We start from the raw sequence: 16,178 nt of genomic DNA on the forward strand, positions 1-16,178 counted from the left end.
CTCTCTCACAGGGAGCCATCATTTCACTTTTAAAACAAGCTCAACACAAGCCCAACACTGCATGAAAGATGAGGCTCAAATTGTATCTAGGAGCTGGTGATTTGCACATGATTTGTGATTCCCTTAGTATATTAATTGGTAAACACCCGATGAATGTGTGTGTAAACGAAAGCCGTTTAACATATGCAGTTTAATCTCTCAGTACGTTGTTGCTCAAATTTCACAAATTCAGATACTTATTCCACTGTGTATGTCGTTTCCCTCCCACCTCACCCGCCTCATGCCATCCCCTTCCTGTGATCCTATTTTAGATAATACCATGCGGGTGACCCACATCTTTAAACCCTTTAATAGTAGAGGCATATGCTTCTGTCCTCAGAGAATTCCACATGTTGCTGGTTGTAATCCCTGTTCTAACTGCTCCCTTCCCTGCCCCAACTAATGGAACCTAATGGCTTGATGAGCTATGTTGTTATTCCCAGTTACTGCTAATCAACCCCCAACCTGACATCCTTGCTTATGAATATACACAGAACTTAGAAAAGAGGGAGACAGAGAATTGTCCCTGGGCAGTTGAATTTTCTGTCACAGTAACATCAGACCAGGCTTCAATAATGAGCCTTTCAACTTGACCAGCATCCAGATTCCATTTTGAAAGCCTACCTTTGCTTGTCAAAACACCAGGCCCTCACTGCATGAGCTGTTGCTTTCCACATTTCCTCAAGAGTCACACAATGCTTAAATGTTAGTGACAGGACCTCTTTGCATGTAGGGAATGCAAGTAAAGAAGTATGGGTTCCATGCCCCTGTTGTAAAACTACTGAATCCAGATCTTCTTGGGTAGAGTCCAGAAATAGAATATTAGGTAAGCCCCCAAGGAATTCTGAATCATCTTCCAGTTTTAGAACCACTTAAAGATGAAAAGCAAGCAGTCTGTTATGATAAAGGGAAGATTTTACTCCACTCCTTATCCTCTATTCTGCTCCTCACCTCCTATTCTTCCTTTCCAGATGTCTGTTTTCTTGAATAATGCATAGAAGTTACCAGAATTAAAGTCCTCAGGATATGTAGTCATGGTGTTAAGCTGGGCTGATGAGAAAAGGCTGAATTTCAAGGGCTCAGCTATTCCTGAGGTCCTATGATATCATTTTCCTGAAGCTGATCAGAAATCCCTGGTCAGAACAGATGAGTAGAAAAGGTATCTGACTCCAAGAAAACAAAAGAAACCCTAAACCCTTGATTTTTATACACAGCAGTCTTAGTACCCTAAGTCAAAATCTTGAGATTTTAATGGAGAGAAAAAGAAAAGAATTGTTTAAAACTATGTCTTCTTAGTAGAAAACTGTAGGAGGCTGGAGCTACCTTGCTTTTTGAACTCTAAGACTACAGCTTCTCTCTCTCTGCCTTTTATGTCTTTCCATTAAAATATGATTTAATTATGTATCGACCCAGGGCCTGACAGAGTAAAACTATCATTACTCTCCTGCCTGGATTCCTGAATGATACTCTGGCTAAAGGTGATCAAACCTACATTAATCTATAATATAGACCATAGGAGGAAGGCAGGGAATGGTAATTGCCAAGTGCAGCATGGCAGACAATAGCAACAATGAATTCCTCATCTCAAAATTCGGAAGTAGGAACTGTTTTTTTTTTTTTTTTTGTGGGTTTTTTTTTTGTCTCCTTGAAGAAAATGACATTTTACTAATTTAACATCAGGTTAAGAAATATTAAGTGCTGAAGCAAAATGTAGGAAGATATACCTCCGACCTGCCATAGTTAACAGTTGTAATACCCATACCTTCTTCAACATCAGCACCCCTTTCATTGGCATTGCTGCACAGATGGGTGCAGGAGTGTTAGTTAATACATGGTGTGGTTTGGACCATCACCGCGACCAGCTGTGTTACCTCCATCTCCCTCCAGTACATATTTTAATACAGTAGTCAGTGGCCTTGCCAATTTCATTGTAAGAATTCTGGAAAAATAATCTTCATTCATTCAAAAAAATTATTTTATTGTGATATAATTTTAAACTTATTTCATTGTTGCAAGAACTGTCTAAAGAATTCCTTCCTCTTACATTTACGTTCATGAATGTTTACATTTTATCATATTTTCTATATTTTTCTCTCTTCTCTCTCTTTACACACGGTGCGTGTGCATGTGCGCGCATGCGCACGCGCGCGCGCGCGCGCGCGCACACACACACACACACACACACACACAGTTTCTTTTTTAACCACCATGAACAAGATGCCCTTATATAATCTCCAAAACAAGAAATTATATAACTACAGCATTGTTATAGAAATCAGACAATTAACATTGAACATTAAATAGTATTGAATAGTATTGATAAAGTATCCACACACCAGGTGTCCAGGTCACATATTTTATAGAAAATGAAAATCCAAGTCCATTAGTTGGATTCAGTTGTCATGTGTCTTTAGTCCCCTGTAATCTGCAATAGTTCCTGAGTCTGCCTTTGTACTTTATGACATCGATGGATTTTCAGCGTACACATCAATTATAGTATAGAACTAGCTCCATCTGAGCTTGTGTATTTCCTTATGATGAGACACTGGTTGTGCTCTTTGGGTGGGAATGTCACAGGAGGGATGCTGCATCCCATTGGGAACTGTATTCTGCCCATTCATCCTGTTCTTAGCAAAATAAATTTTGATAATTTGCATTAAGTATTGTCTACAAACATTCTCCATTGTGAAATATTATTTTACTTTTTGTAATTAGCAAGCACTCTATGATGGGTTGCTTTGAGACCAAGCACATACTTCTTTCTACTCTTCAAACTTGCTCCCAATAGGTTAATGTACATTTATGATTTATGATTGAATTGAGTATTAATGTGGTTGATTGCTAAATGATGGTTCTCTACATTCATTAGTTGGTTTTCTATTGAATTAAGAGTTTTCACATTCATTTATTTTCTTCAGTGTATTTTGTGGATTCTTATATTACTCAATGGGTTGTAATACTTCTTTATTATTATTTACTTTTTTACTCAAGGTGTTTCAGATTTGATCACTGGAAACTACTTCAAACTGGCTCCTATGTTCTGTCAAAAATATTTTGAGTGTCTACAACCACTGTCTATCAGGCACTAAGGATACACTGATAAACATTTTTTTTAAAAATTAACCAGGCATATTAGTACACACCTGTAATCCCAGATACTCTAGAGTCTAAAGCAAGAGCATCATAAGTTCAAATACAGACTGGGAAATTTAGTGAGTCCCTGTTTCAAAATAAATTTGAAAAAAAAATTTAAATGAGGGGTTGCTGGAGGTGCAGTTCAGTGATAAAGCATACCTAGGTTTAATCCCCAGTACTGCTAAAACTTAAATTGAATTAAACTAAAAATCCCAGCCTCATGGAGTTTAAATTCTAGTTTGTGGAAGTCAAAAAATAATAAGCAGGGGCTGAGGTTGTGGCTCAGTGGTAGAGCGCTCGCCGAGCACGTGCGAGGCCCTGGGTTCGATCCTCAGCACCACCTAAAAATAAATAAACAAAATAAAGGTATTATGTCCAACTACAACTAAAAAAATAAATATTTAAAGAATAGTAAGCAAATGGTATAGATTTAAGAAGTAAATGTTGTGGAGAAAAGAAAAGCAAGTTTGCTGAAATTACTAGGGCATAGGCAGGAAAACCCATTAGTGTCATTTGCACAAAGACCTAAAGGACACAGGGGACCCTCATCATGTGGATGCCAAAGTGTCCCAGGCAGCACCCGCACTCTGGTGCAGGGAAATAGAGGCCATTTCTTGAGGCAAGAACACACTGGCATTTTTAGCAGGGTGGCTTAGTTGAGGACAGACTCTGGGAGGCAAGGAAAAAGCAGGCAGAGCAGTATCATTGCCATTTACCTTAACTGCCTATAATGCACATTACAAAGGTCTTGAGTTTTTGTTCAAATATATATTGATATAATGAGAATTTATTGAATTAATTAGCCACCGCAGGGAACAGATTTCCTATAGAAGTGACCTGGCTCTGAAATTATCTTTTTGTATGCACACGTAGGATTCAAACTATGGGTATATGCATATATCCCTGTCATAATGATACAAATAACAAAGAAAAAGTTAACAAAGTCACATGCAGCAAGGCTTTTCAACCTGTAGACCAGTCTAGGGTATGTGATCTATATAGGTGTTCATGTTATGGTTTTAAAATCACTGTTATTAATTCATAGTATCTACCAGCTCACAACTATTTTAGGAAAACATGTCACCTTTTTTTTTCTCCCATCAGGAACAAGGATACTGCTTTGTCCCATATTATATAACATGAGAAAATTTAGCCAGTTGTGGTGGTGCACGTGTGTAATCCCAGCAACTTGAGAGGCTGAGGCAGGAGTAACACAAGTTTGAGAGCAGCCTCACCAATTTAGTGAGGCCCTAAGCAATTTATCAAGACCTTTTCTCAAAAATTGGAAAAAAGACTGGGAATGTGGCTCAGTGCTTACGCACCTCTGAGTTCAATCTCTAGTATCAAAAAAGAAAGAAAACCTAAAATGCCATATATGCTTTCCTTACAGAACGTCATTTTTGTCCGCACCCGATTAAAGCCTTCTCAACTCCCAGCCCTCTGTTCTCAAATGTCCTCCATCTGTGACCACACTTCATCTAATCCCCTCCCCACTTCTTTCCTTAGGATAGCACAGGGGCCAACAATTTGACCAGAACATCTCCTAATAGTAAAAGAGAAGAAAAGTACAATCTGGTCACAGAGGGGAGCCTGTGAGTCAGAAATTTAGGGCTCTATTCCTACCCTCCCTTTGATTGATTTCTCTGTGACCTTATGCTGGCTAACACCTGCCTCCACAGGTGTGTGAAGGGCTTTAATTAATATTTGTAAATCTCCCTGATTGCCACAGATAGAGGGTGGCAGAAAAGGGCAAATTATTATTAATCATGGGAAAAAAAGGGGGAGAGATTAAATTTTGTTCCTTCACCAGAGAGAGGCCTACAGCACAGACACTATTTTTGGGATAGAAGGATTAAATATAAATCCTGATTTACTTACTTTGCACTTATGGAAATGTCCAGTGCCTGCTTAATGCAAAACTCCTACTTCACTTCCCAATACTCAACACACAGGGCCTCCGACTCCTAATGCTGCCTATTACTGCAAGGAGTCTTGCTATTCATTGAGTGTGAGGGTTCATCTAATTAGCTGATTTCAGTTCATTTGGCATTAAATAATTCCCCAAATTCCCATATGTTTGAACAATATGCTCAACAAGGGGGATGATTCTCTAAAAGCAATTAAATAGTTCTTTTAGGAGAGCTTGTCATCGGTCATTTGTAAGTATCTCTGCTATTCCTGTCCATGCTGAATGCAAGCAGCAATTACACAGAAAGCGCTTAACCCTCTCTAATGGCCACTGGCAAGTGTCCACACATAGGCTGCCACTTTGTGCTGGTTACAGAGCACATCTGAATTTTACAATTTTTTTTTCAAACCTTGAGTATATTGTTTTAAGCTTTTCAGAGAGGATTGGCTATGCTAATACCCTGCTTTCCAATCCCCTCCCCGCTTAAAGGCAAATTCGAACATGTTTCCAGCTTAGCTTATGGTTCACTTATAGAGGAAGAAAGGTCATCTTTGGACTTTATGGAAGATTAGACTTTTTGATGGCATCTCCACTGGTTCTTGGGGGTGGGAGAGGGACCATGTAATAATGCTCAGGTCTGTCTTGGATACAGCAGATATAAGATGCTCCTGCTCAGTTATATGCCCTGGCTTTATTGCAGCATCAAATTATACATAATGAGCTCAAGTGTGACCATGACTGACTTGAGAGAGAACAAGAGATGTCAACAAAAGCAATTCAGAAATTAATAACATGTTAGATGCACTCATAGAAAACTGTTTGTTTATACAAGATCTCAAAACAGGTATTATCATTTAGGGCTAAATTTCATCTTTATGTTACCCAAGAGACTGTTCTTTTTTATCAGAGATGACATATTTAAATGCCCTTTCTAGATGGCAAGGGTGAAAGCTTTGATAATAATAGTAATCCTAGGTTCTCCGATAGTATTGCTCATCTGTGAACCCTAAATTATTTTTATTGACTATCTTCAATATAATTATATTTCCTACAAGAGAAAATCCTGCAAACAAAAACGAAAAAAGATCAAATAGCTTGTTTAAGAACACATGTGCGGTTAGATGAAAATTAAGTAGACATCTGAGTTTTCACTCTTGCTGTCCTATAAACTACCTCTTTTTAGTGTTTATAGGCAGAGACTGAAAATAAAAGCCAAGGGCTGGGGTAGCTCAGTGGTAGAGCAGTTTCCTGGCCTGAATGAGACCCTGGGTTCCATCCCCAGCTCTGCAAAAAATGGACAAAAAAGGAAAAAAAAACCAAGAAAATAAAAAGGGAGGCATTCAATGAGGTACTATTATTCCTTTAGTTAAATTTCACTTTCTTTTATCTTTCAGGACTGCATTTCATTGTAAATAATTCACAATACTGAAAAATCAGAGTACCAGGTTAGGGTGGAATTATTTAAAATTTAAATCTGAAATAGAAAAGTGTTGAAAATATAGAATTATGTATTTGATTATGCACATTTATTACTGTCTCCTGTGCTATCACTGTATAACCTATGAATGTGTGCATTGGCAGAAAATAAATGTTTTCAAAACCAGAATAAACATACTCAATCTGTGTATATTTGAAATATTGTTTGGTTCCATAATAATTTGTTTTCTTATTTACTTGCATTTTAGCTTTTTAGCATTGCTGAGTGTGTTGTTGGGAAAAAGGGAATCCAAGATCACCAATCAGTCACATCTATAAAGTTTGTCATTGATAATGTTATCAACAAGAATAAGGATTCAGCAGCTAATGTTTGACTCACCAGCCAAATCATTGAGTCCACCAGCTCCACCCTATATTCTCAAAGAAGCATTGGTCATTTTCTCAATTAGTTGATCAAAACCTAGATTTGGAACCTAGACTTAAAGTCAGCCTGTGTGCCCTAATGGTACAACTCACACTTATTCTTGGGTGAGCCAACTTAGTAAATGAGGTGCTATCCAGAGTGAGATCTGGAGAGGGATTTGCTTGGCATGTATAGTACCCCAGTTTGGAACTAAATTCTCATTGAAAATTCCTGCTTCTGGCCAGGTTTGGTAGCTACTCAGCTACTCAGGAGGCTGAGGCAGAAAGAGTGCAAGTTCAAGGCCATTCTAAGTGATTTAGCAAGATACTCTCTCAAAAAGGAAGGAAGGCCTCATTCTTAATATGCTTCTCTCTTTTGTCCTTTTCCCAACTATGAAGCCTGCAGTCAGATGGGTCTGAGGTGCTCCTGAGTCCTGAAGTCACCTGTGGTCCTCCAGATATAATAGTCACCACCCCCTTTGCGCTGACCATTCCACACTGTGCGGACGTCAGTTCGGAGCACTGGAACATCCATTTGAAGAAGAGAACACAGCAGGGCAAATGGGAGGTGAGACACTATCCTTCCTTTTGCAAAAAAATGGGATTTTAGCTCTATAGATGGGATAGATTTCACCCTACAGTCTCTTACCACAATGAGTCAGTTGTACAATTTTCAAGCATTTTTTTTGTTGCCAAGGAGTTGTGGCATGAGTTTCATAGAAGCCTCAGGTATTGGCTAATTCTTGGCGGTTTTATTAAAATTTTTTCTGCAAAAAAAAAAAAAACAAGGAAAAAAGATAATCCAGAGGATTTTGTTTTGTTTTAGAATTCAATTGTAATTATCTACACAGACAGGTACACTTTTGTACCTACACATTGACCCCCATTCCTTCTTCCCAGGCCATGTCCCTGTCTAAATTGACATTACTCTGTACAGTTAAGGAGGAACCTCAAGGCAGGCAATCTGTACTCATAAAAGAAACTATTGTATCAGTTGCTTTTATTTTTTTTATCCTGGGGATTTTAACATAACTAGATTTAAGTATCCAGGAACAAAGTAGATGCTTAATATGTGTTTGGTGAATTAATGAATGCATAGAGGATTATTATTAGTGTCTCTTTCCCTGTGTATGTGAGTACATGTAAAGGGATAAAGTACACATAGAGAACAAAGAGAGAGACAAGGAGAGAGAATGAGGATCCAAAATAGGAGGCTAACAACTAGGGAGACAGTCACAGCAAAGAAAGATTACTGTTGAATTACTATTTTAAGTGAAAGCTCTGATTTATCTGTCTGATAGGGACTCCTTTATGTCCATCTGAAGTCAGTTTGCATGAAAGCAGGTGAATTATCTTGTTGGAGCACAATGACCTGCACCAGCTAGCCCTGGGATCTTGCCTCCTGGGATCTTGCCTCCCGGGAGCTGCTGCAGGCAAAGAAAGTAAAAGGAAAATGATGTTTCTTTAGGAGAAGGAAATTCCCAGTTGTTGCAATAGATTACATTTACTCTGCCCAACTATGTCTTGAAACTAGTCTATTTTCTTTGTTTCAGAATGCATTCTGCTGTTTATTCAGCCCTAGTACTACAAGGCAAATTTCCTGGGGTCTGCAGTTCATAGAGGGGACATGTTTGGGTCTCCTTCTTCGCTTTAGGTTTTGCTTTGCCTGGATTTTCACCATTTAGTTTTTCCTCTCAGTACTTCCTTACAATCTCTTACATCCAGATGGTGTTATATTTATGCTCTACTACACTAGTCACACATACCTAAGTTCTTATCAGCGAGGATGAAGTATTCTAGTACATCTTATCCAAATCATTTATTTAATGGTCCCTCGTGAATGATTTCGGTGGAATGAAAGAGGATAAAATGTTTGAGAGAAAATAAACATTGCCTTAAGGATATTTAAAGAGGTTTTCAGAAATAGATCTTTGTAAAAAAAAATAAATAAGTTTGCTTATCGAGGTTAATGTTCAACATTCTTCTCAACCTGATATTGAACAATTAACCAGAAATGGGACTTTCAGAGTGATTTTTGTTATTATAACCTATTAAAGTAGAATTACAACATGACAAACGTAACTATTTCTTGAGTTCTTGATGTAAACAGTTATTTTAATAGAAGAGAAATGCTTAACATCAAGATAATTAAGACAATAAAAATATTATGAAAAAATATGTTTTTGTAATTTATTTATTTATGGACTTGTGACATTTAAAATCCTGTCTTATTTCCAAGCTGAAAGTACATATCACATCTTTCCCCAACAGGAAGTGATGTCCGTGGAGGATGAATCCACATCCTGTTACTGCCTTTTAGACCCATTTGCATGCCATGTGCTCCTTGATAGCTTTGGGACCTACGCCCTCACGGGAGAGCCAATCACAGATTGTGCTGTGAAGCAGCTCAAGGTGGCGGTCTTTGGCTGCATGTCCTGTAACTCCCTGGATTACAACCTAAGAGTTTATTGTGTGGACAATACCCCTTGTGCATTTCAGGTCAGTATTTTTTCTATAATTGATCTGTTGATGTCATAAACATATAAGCTTTCCTCAAGGTCAGTATTGACAGAGGATTTTGTTGTTGATGGTTTGGAAAATGAACCTGCGTCACTGGTATTTACTGGCACACCCATCTTGATGGAAGAGCCAAGTTACTATGTGTCTAAGAATGCAAGAGGGGATGATTTCCCTGGCACTCAAGAAGAGAGCAGGGTTGAATTAACACAGGTAGGCAACATTGCGTGCCAAACGATAAAATGCATTAGAAGTGTAGTTATAATTCAGAAAACAGAGATGCAAATGTGAAGAAGAGTTGGAGAAGAGTTTTTGAGAACGTTTTGCAAACCTTCATGGATGATTGATATTTAGGAGCGAAAGACAAAGGGACAGCATATGAGAAAGGGAGGTGGCATGAGACATAGTACATTCATTGAGCAGAGGGCAGTGAGAAAATGGCTGGGATCAACTAAAGGTTGTGTGGTTAAGGAACAACAATTATAAATCATACCTCTCACCAGACAGTCATATTATGTCCTGGACACATAGTCTTATTAATTATCAGGGCTACTAGGGCAGAGATGGTTCAAGGTTCCTTTCCATTTTGGGTACTTTTAATCATGTAAGATTCATCTTAAATTAGTCACCTATGAAGAGGGCAAGCTTATTAATAGCAGCAAGGATAAAGCAGAATTGCCTGTAAGTTCTGCTGATATGTAAATAGCCTAGCTCTCCTGACACACCTCATTCCATATCCCTGCTATTCCAGTGCTGCATCATTAAGTCCGTTATGCAGAGTACTTCCTCAGTAACTAGATTTTAAGACACTGAGGTGGAAAACTCATGTTTACCAATGGAACAGATACAGCAACCTGAACCCTGAACACACACCAGTAAAGGTGACAGTGTCCGCCTGCATTTCCAAACCGTCCCTGACCATCTTGTAGGCAGCACAGGTCATTAAGAAGGGAGTGCTTCATCTTTGGCTGCTCACAAAAGGGGCTTCTTTCAAAGATGGGACATCTCAGTGTATCATACCTCATCTTGTCATTGTGTCACTTTGTATATACTCTTTGTCTGCTTTCCCCACTCAACAAAAAGAGAGTTTCTCTTTTCAAGAGGAAGTATACAATAGACCTTGAGGAAGCAAAAATAAAGAATAAACATCTAAATAAAAATGTTCACCTCAGGGTCACTACTTCCACCGAAGTTTTGGGTACAGTGTACCAATGGCTCTAGTTAGATATGGGTAACTCAAACAGATCTCAAATGCTGAGTAAACTGGAGAAGCCATGGAAGACCATGGAGGACTTCCAATCTCCTGACCTACATTGATAACCCACTGCTGACTGCTGTGACCGTGAGGAGCTGTTCACACAACTGCCTTGGCTGTCCTCCTGTCACCAGCTTGGACTGTCTGTTGAGCAAACATCTCACTGACAAGGTGTATACCAGCAAGATAGACATTTGCTTAAAGGGGATCTCCTCAGTGACTTTCCGATGATCTTGATCTGTTTTCATGCCTATTGACACTAGCAGATTCTACAACAATGCAACTGTTCACAGACCAATATGTACTACAGAAGAAGTCATGAAAAAAAAAAAAAAATAGCCTGTCTGAATTATAGTAGCAGGGTCTTTGAATGACAAAAACAAAATACCTCATCTACCTGGCTGGGACATAATTAATGTCGGTTCAAGTTTTTGGAGATGTGTTCTGATAAAGACATCTAAAACCGTCTCTGTGGAAAATTAAATCAACTCAGATAATGCTACTAAAAAAATAAAAATGCCACCTGCCAAAGGCAGAGAACCGTAAGAAAAGGAAGGCTCAAGGACCTCTTGTCCTCCTGTTTTTAATTCTGTGATAGAGCAGCCATGTTGTGTTTGTGGGTCTGACATTGACTCCTTTGACAAATTCAAATCAGAGGTTGCGGATGCGTGATATATTTCTGAAGCAGTAGCATTCTAAGACCTGTTTTGTTGTTGTTGTTGTTGTTGTTGTTGTTGTTGTTGTTGTTATGTTTTATTACACCCTGACGTACACATGCAGCTCAAACCTTGACATAGGGAAAGCAAGGAATTAAGCACTTGCCCTATCTAATCTTAGAAAAAGAAAGGGAAAAACAACTAGCATTTTTTTTCCCTCCATCGCTCCCAGCACTCCTATTCAGTACCTCTTGGTACTCATTACTTACTTGGCATTAATGTGGATTTAGAATCTAATTTCAAAGGATTTCCTCCAGATGTAGTTCTGTGTTTATCAATAACGCAACCTTGGGAAATATTGTTCACGTAAAGCATTTAAAGGAAAACACCACAGCAACACAATTTATGTGTGCATGTATGTGTGTGTGCTTGAGTGTGTGTGCTGTGTGTGTTTAAGTTCAAACAGTTTTGTCTCATAAATATGTAAATTCAGCCTGCCTGTTTTAGTATCCCTGAAGCACACCTGAATATTGCTGCCTGTCTCATTAAATCAACGCACAGAGCTCAGTGAGGCACAAAGCACAGGTTTCTCCTGGCCACAGCTTCAAGAACTGGATGACTTGCAACCCCCAATGCAAAATGAAGAAGCAGAAGGCCTAGAAGAGTCACTATCCAGAACCTTTTGTACAAGACATCAGCCTGACCCTGTTTTCTAGTCTCATTAACTCCAATATCAATTAAACAATAGATTCAGAGAGTTAACAGGAAGGCTCTTGGTACATGTGAGGCAGATAGGAAAAATCAACTGACTATCAGGCCTCAGTCTTGATGTGAGAGGTACATCCACATGAGTAATTCAGAGCTAACTCAGTAGAGTTATTTGTATCACTGATTCCCAAGCCAGGCATCAGAGTCATCAGGGAACCATTTAGAAATACAGAAGCCTGGGTCCAGCCTTCCAGTAGTAGCACATAAACTAAAGGCATGACAGAAAAATCACTGTTAAGGACAATCTATTTTTTGTTTTGTTTTTGCTTTTTTGTTTTTTTGTTCTTTAATTTATTCAAACTTGAGATTGAACCCAGAGGTGCATTACCACTGAGCTACATCCCCAGCCCTTTTTATGCTTTATTTTGAGACTGGGTCTTGATAAATTGCTGAGGGTCTTGCTAAGTTGCTTGAATTTGTGATCTTCCTGTTTCAGTTGAGTCACTGGGATCATAGGCATGCACCACTGAGCCCAACACAATATATTCTTTTAAAGTTTATACTAAGAAGGTTATTGCTTTAACTCTGAAGCCAATTGTGCTTTTACAAATATATACATAGTGATTAGTTCATTATTGTGCTTTTTATTTTAACTATTATTTTGTTACAGAATTACTGTAATTGCTTAATATTTTATGCAAGATTACAAAATGCTGTTAATTATATATAGTTGGTTTAATATGTGCAAATTTAACTACTGTAATCTAAAATAACAAAAATAAATTATGTTATGTTTAAACTAGGGACCCTAATGCAGAACTTTTTAAAAAGGTTCTCTTTTCCTCTGTGATATTTATTAAGTGGATCTTCTGTTTTTCAAATTCCTAATAGTATTTATTCTGCATTTCAAGGACTGTTTAGATAGTATATATAACTGTGTGGCAAATATGACTGACTTATGTCATTTTACACGTTATATCTTGTACCAATGAAAAATTATTTATGGGATAGAAGTAATAGCAATCTGACTTTTCCATGACTCTTTAAAAAAAATAGCAAGCATAGAAGAAGCAAAAGCAAGGAAATCTAGTAGAAAAGACTAGACTGCGATCAAGTCACTCAGTTACAGTTCTTGCTCTGTCATTAACCATGTTCCTTTAGGAAAGTAGCTTTCTTGGGGAGGCTCCCACGTTTTCATCGATAAATAAGTACTTAGTGATCTAAGCCTTCATTAATTTCCTTTCTAAAATGGCAATTCTGTGTAGTTTCTAAATATTAAAATAACCCAGCACTACACTAAGTAACACATGATCTTGAACAACTTCCTAAATCTCCTGATGATTTCTTTTAGGTGAGTTAGAAGGAAAGAATGTGGATATACTTTAGAGAGCATGGTTCAAATGCACTTCAGAAAGGGCAACCCTGTTCTCATACTGTGGCTTTAATAATGGTTTTTAAAAGCATAAAGCTTATTTATATCTGTTTCTAACCTTGCACCAGAATCTCAAAAAAAAAAAAAAAGAAGAAGGTTAATATATTATTTTTGCTTGGTGAGTAATAAACTCAGGTAAGCAAAGGAGGCCTAAAGAAAACATCCACCTCTCACTTGTAAGATTAGTCTTTTGAGTATTCTTATGTACCTTGAAATCCCAGCAACAGGACTCTAAAATAGAGCACAAAGTCCTAAGGATGACAACAAAAATTCACGATTTGACCCCTGCCCTACATTTTCATCATCTCCAGCTACACACTTTGCCACCCTAACCTTCTGTCTCAGTTCAGTCTACCTACAGAGCCTTTGTACACACTGTGCTTACTGTCTGCAGGGCCTGCTCCCCCCATTCCAAGCTGCCAATTCCTATTCCAGCTCCGATATCCCTTGCTCTGTTATTGTCACCACCTCTATCCCCTTTTTGTCTTCTCCTCCCATCTGGTTGACGCATCCTCTGTCTGCCTTAACCTTCAGGGTGTACATGTGTTTTCATGCTTAGTTACTGTGCTATAATCATAGCCCTAATGCTCTAGCCTCACGGGACTATGACTCCTTGGTGGTAGAGATTATTTCTTTTCTGTACAGCCAGTGCCCAGCCCAAGCATAACTCTGTTGGACACTTATTAAATCTCAAGAGAAGGAATCAGTGACCCATATCTGTAAAAGACCTAATATCTCATCCAAGTAGACGTTTAGAATTAATTCCATCTCTGCCTTATCCTGCCTCTTTCCCTCCACTCTTTACAGCCCCTGTTAGTCTTTGGCCGCCATGTTTCTGTGCCCAAATATAGAATCCACAATGTTACAAATTATCTGTCCAGTATTGTAATTGCTAACCACATGTCCATATTTAAACTAATTAAAATTAAAAATGTAGTGCCATAGCCACCCTAGCTACATTTCAAGTGCTTTAATAGCCACAGTGACTGGTGGTTTCCATATTAGACAGTGCAGATAGAGAAGAGTTTCATCATCAGAGAGAATTCACTGAGGGCCTGAGGGTCCAAAGATATAATCTTTCCTCTAGCAAGACCAAGGAGCTAGAGAAAATGACATTGGAACTCAATCATTTTATCCGGAAAAAATACACTAGCAACCTATTAACCATTTGTGTACCTATGAAAAATAAAAATTGAAAATGATTTTACTAATGCCATAATATATATAGACAAAAGATAGATACCCTCTAAATATGCTTTTATTCATTAATTATTGAAATGTACATTTTACTATATATATATATATATATATATATATATATATATATATATATATATATAAATTTATTTGCCTTGCTTTTACAACCTTCTGTAGAATCTGGGAAGATTATAGGGAATAAAGGATTTCCATTTTTATATTTTTCCTAGCTATGTAAGGAAATTGTAAGTTAATTAATGGTGATTTTAAAAAAAATTTTAGGGAAATTGCTTATATCCAGGCACATTGAAAGCGTAACCTCCATGGTGGTTTTAATATTTTCCAGAATACATATTTGTCCTATGATTTCATTTGTCCTGTAACCTCTCCAATACAATTCTAACCAACACAAATTCAGAGCCAATTAAATGTTTGCTCAATAGAATATATGTGGGTTGTGTTTATATTAGGTATAATTATAAATATTTCTCAGTTAAAGTATTTACCTCAGAAACTTAATTTCCTTTTTCTGAACTAACAGTAACTTGATAAATAACTTATTTTTTCCTGGCCTTTCAGTATAATAACTTTTACGAATGTTACTACAAATAAACGTGCACCCTGGAACATTTATTTTGAGCCATAAATAAATAAATACCAGATAATACCTATGTGAATGGAGAATAATTGAACCAGAGCAGAGAGGGCTATGTCTACGTTTATTGAGACAGATGATAATATAGCAGCATAAGTGCAAATACATCTTGATTACGGTCATATCAAAATGAAATTCATACAGTCCTGGAGACACAACAGGATTCCAATTTGCTTGGGGCCCAGGGGTTGTCTTTCCATTTTAACCAAAAGCACAGTATGTTTAAAAGCGTGTGCATCACAGGTGACAAAGAATAATTGTCTATCGCTAACCAAATCCTTTTTGCTCCAGAGCTTTTAGTCCTTTACCTTGAACTTGGTTGGGTGTGGAGATATAAAAGAAGTGTTGATGACACTGTGTGTTCAACCCTGGGAGACACATGATAGTGAGCAACCACTCCCATAGAAGAAAGTGCATAAAAAGTCAGATGCTTCATTGTCGTTTCTCTTTCCTTTTTCCTTTCCTATAGGAAGTGGTTTCAGATGAAAGGCATCAAGGTGGACAGCTACTGGAAGAGCCAAAGTTGCTGCACTTCAAAGGGAATACCTTCAGTCTTCAGATCTCTGTCCTTGACATCCCTCCATTCCTCTGGAGAATTAAACCATTCACTGCATGCCAGGTACCCACCAAATGGGCTGCTCACAGAAACAGCTTTGCTGTAACTAGCGAGGGTGTCTCAAACTCTGGTGATGGTCTTCTTGCTATTCCTCCTCCTTTAAAGTATAGATTTCATCTCATGACTATCACAGAGATGTAGCAGTTTGTGCTACACACAAGGAATGAAACACATTGTCATAAATTCACAGGTTTCTAACAGGTGGGAAAAGAGGTGCATA

General features: G+C 37.9%; 1 protein-coding gene across 6 annotated transcripts in view; it reads left to right on the plus strand.

Moving 5' to 3' along the window:
• UNC5D (unc-5 netrin receptor D) overlaps positions 1 to 16,178 on the plus strand; it is a gene marked incomplete at both ends in the record, with an annotated part of 514,193 nt that overhangs the window by 470,073 nt on the left and 27,942 nt on the right. For 5 of the 6 annotated variants that reach the window (XM_081269820.1, XM_081269821.1, XM_081269822.1 and 2 more), the window contains 3 exons: positions 7,322 to 7,490; positions 9,194 to 9,421; positions 15,812 to 15,961. In XM_081269820.1, the coding sequence (XP_081125946.1) occupies positions 7,322 to 7,490; positions 9,194 to 9,421; positions 15,812 to 15,961 (547 nt within the window). The remainder of the gene's footprint in view (positions 1 to 7,321; positions 7,491 to 9,193; positions 9,422 to 15,811; positions 15,962 to 16,178) is intronic. The other variant, XM_081269825.1, reaches the window with a different exon arrangement.

Source organism: Spermophilus citellus, assembly GCF_964194105.1.
Source record: "Spermophilus citellus genome assembly, chromosome: 16".
Taxonomy (NCBI): domain Eukaryota; kingdom Metazoa; phylum Chordata; class Mammalia; order Rodentia; family Sciuridae; genus Spermophilus; species Spermophilus citellus.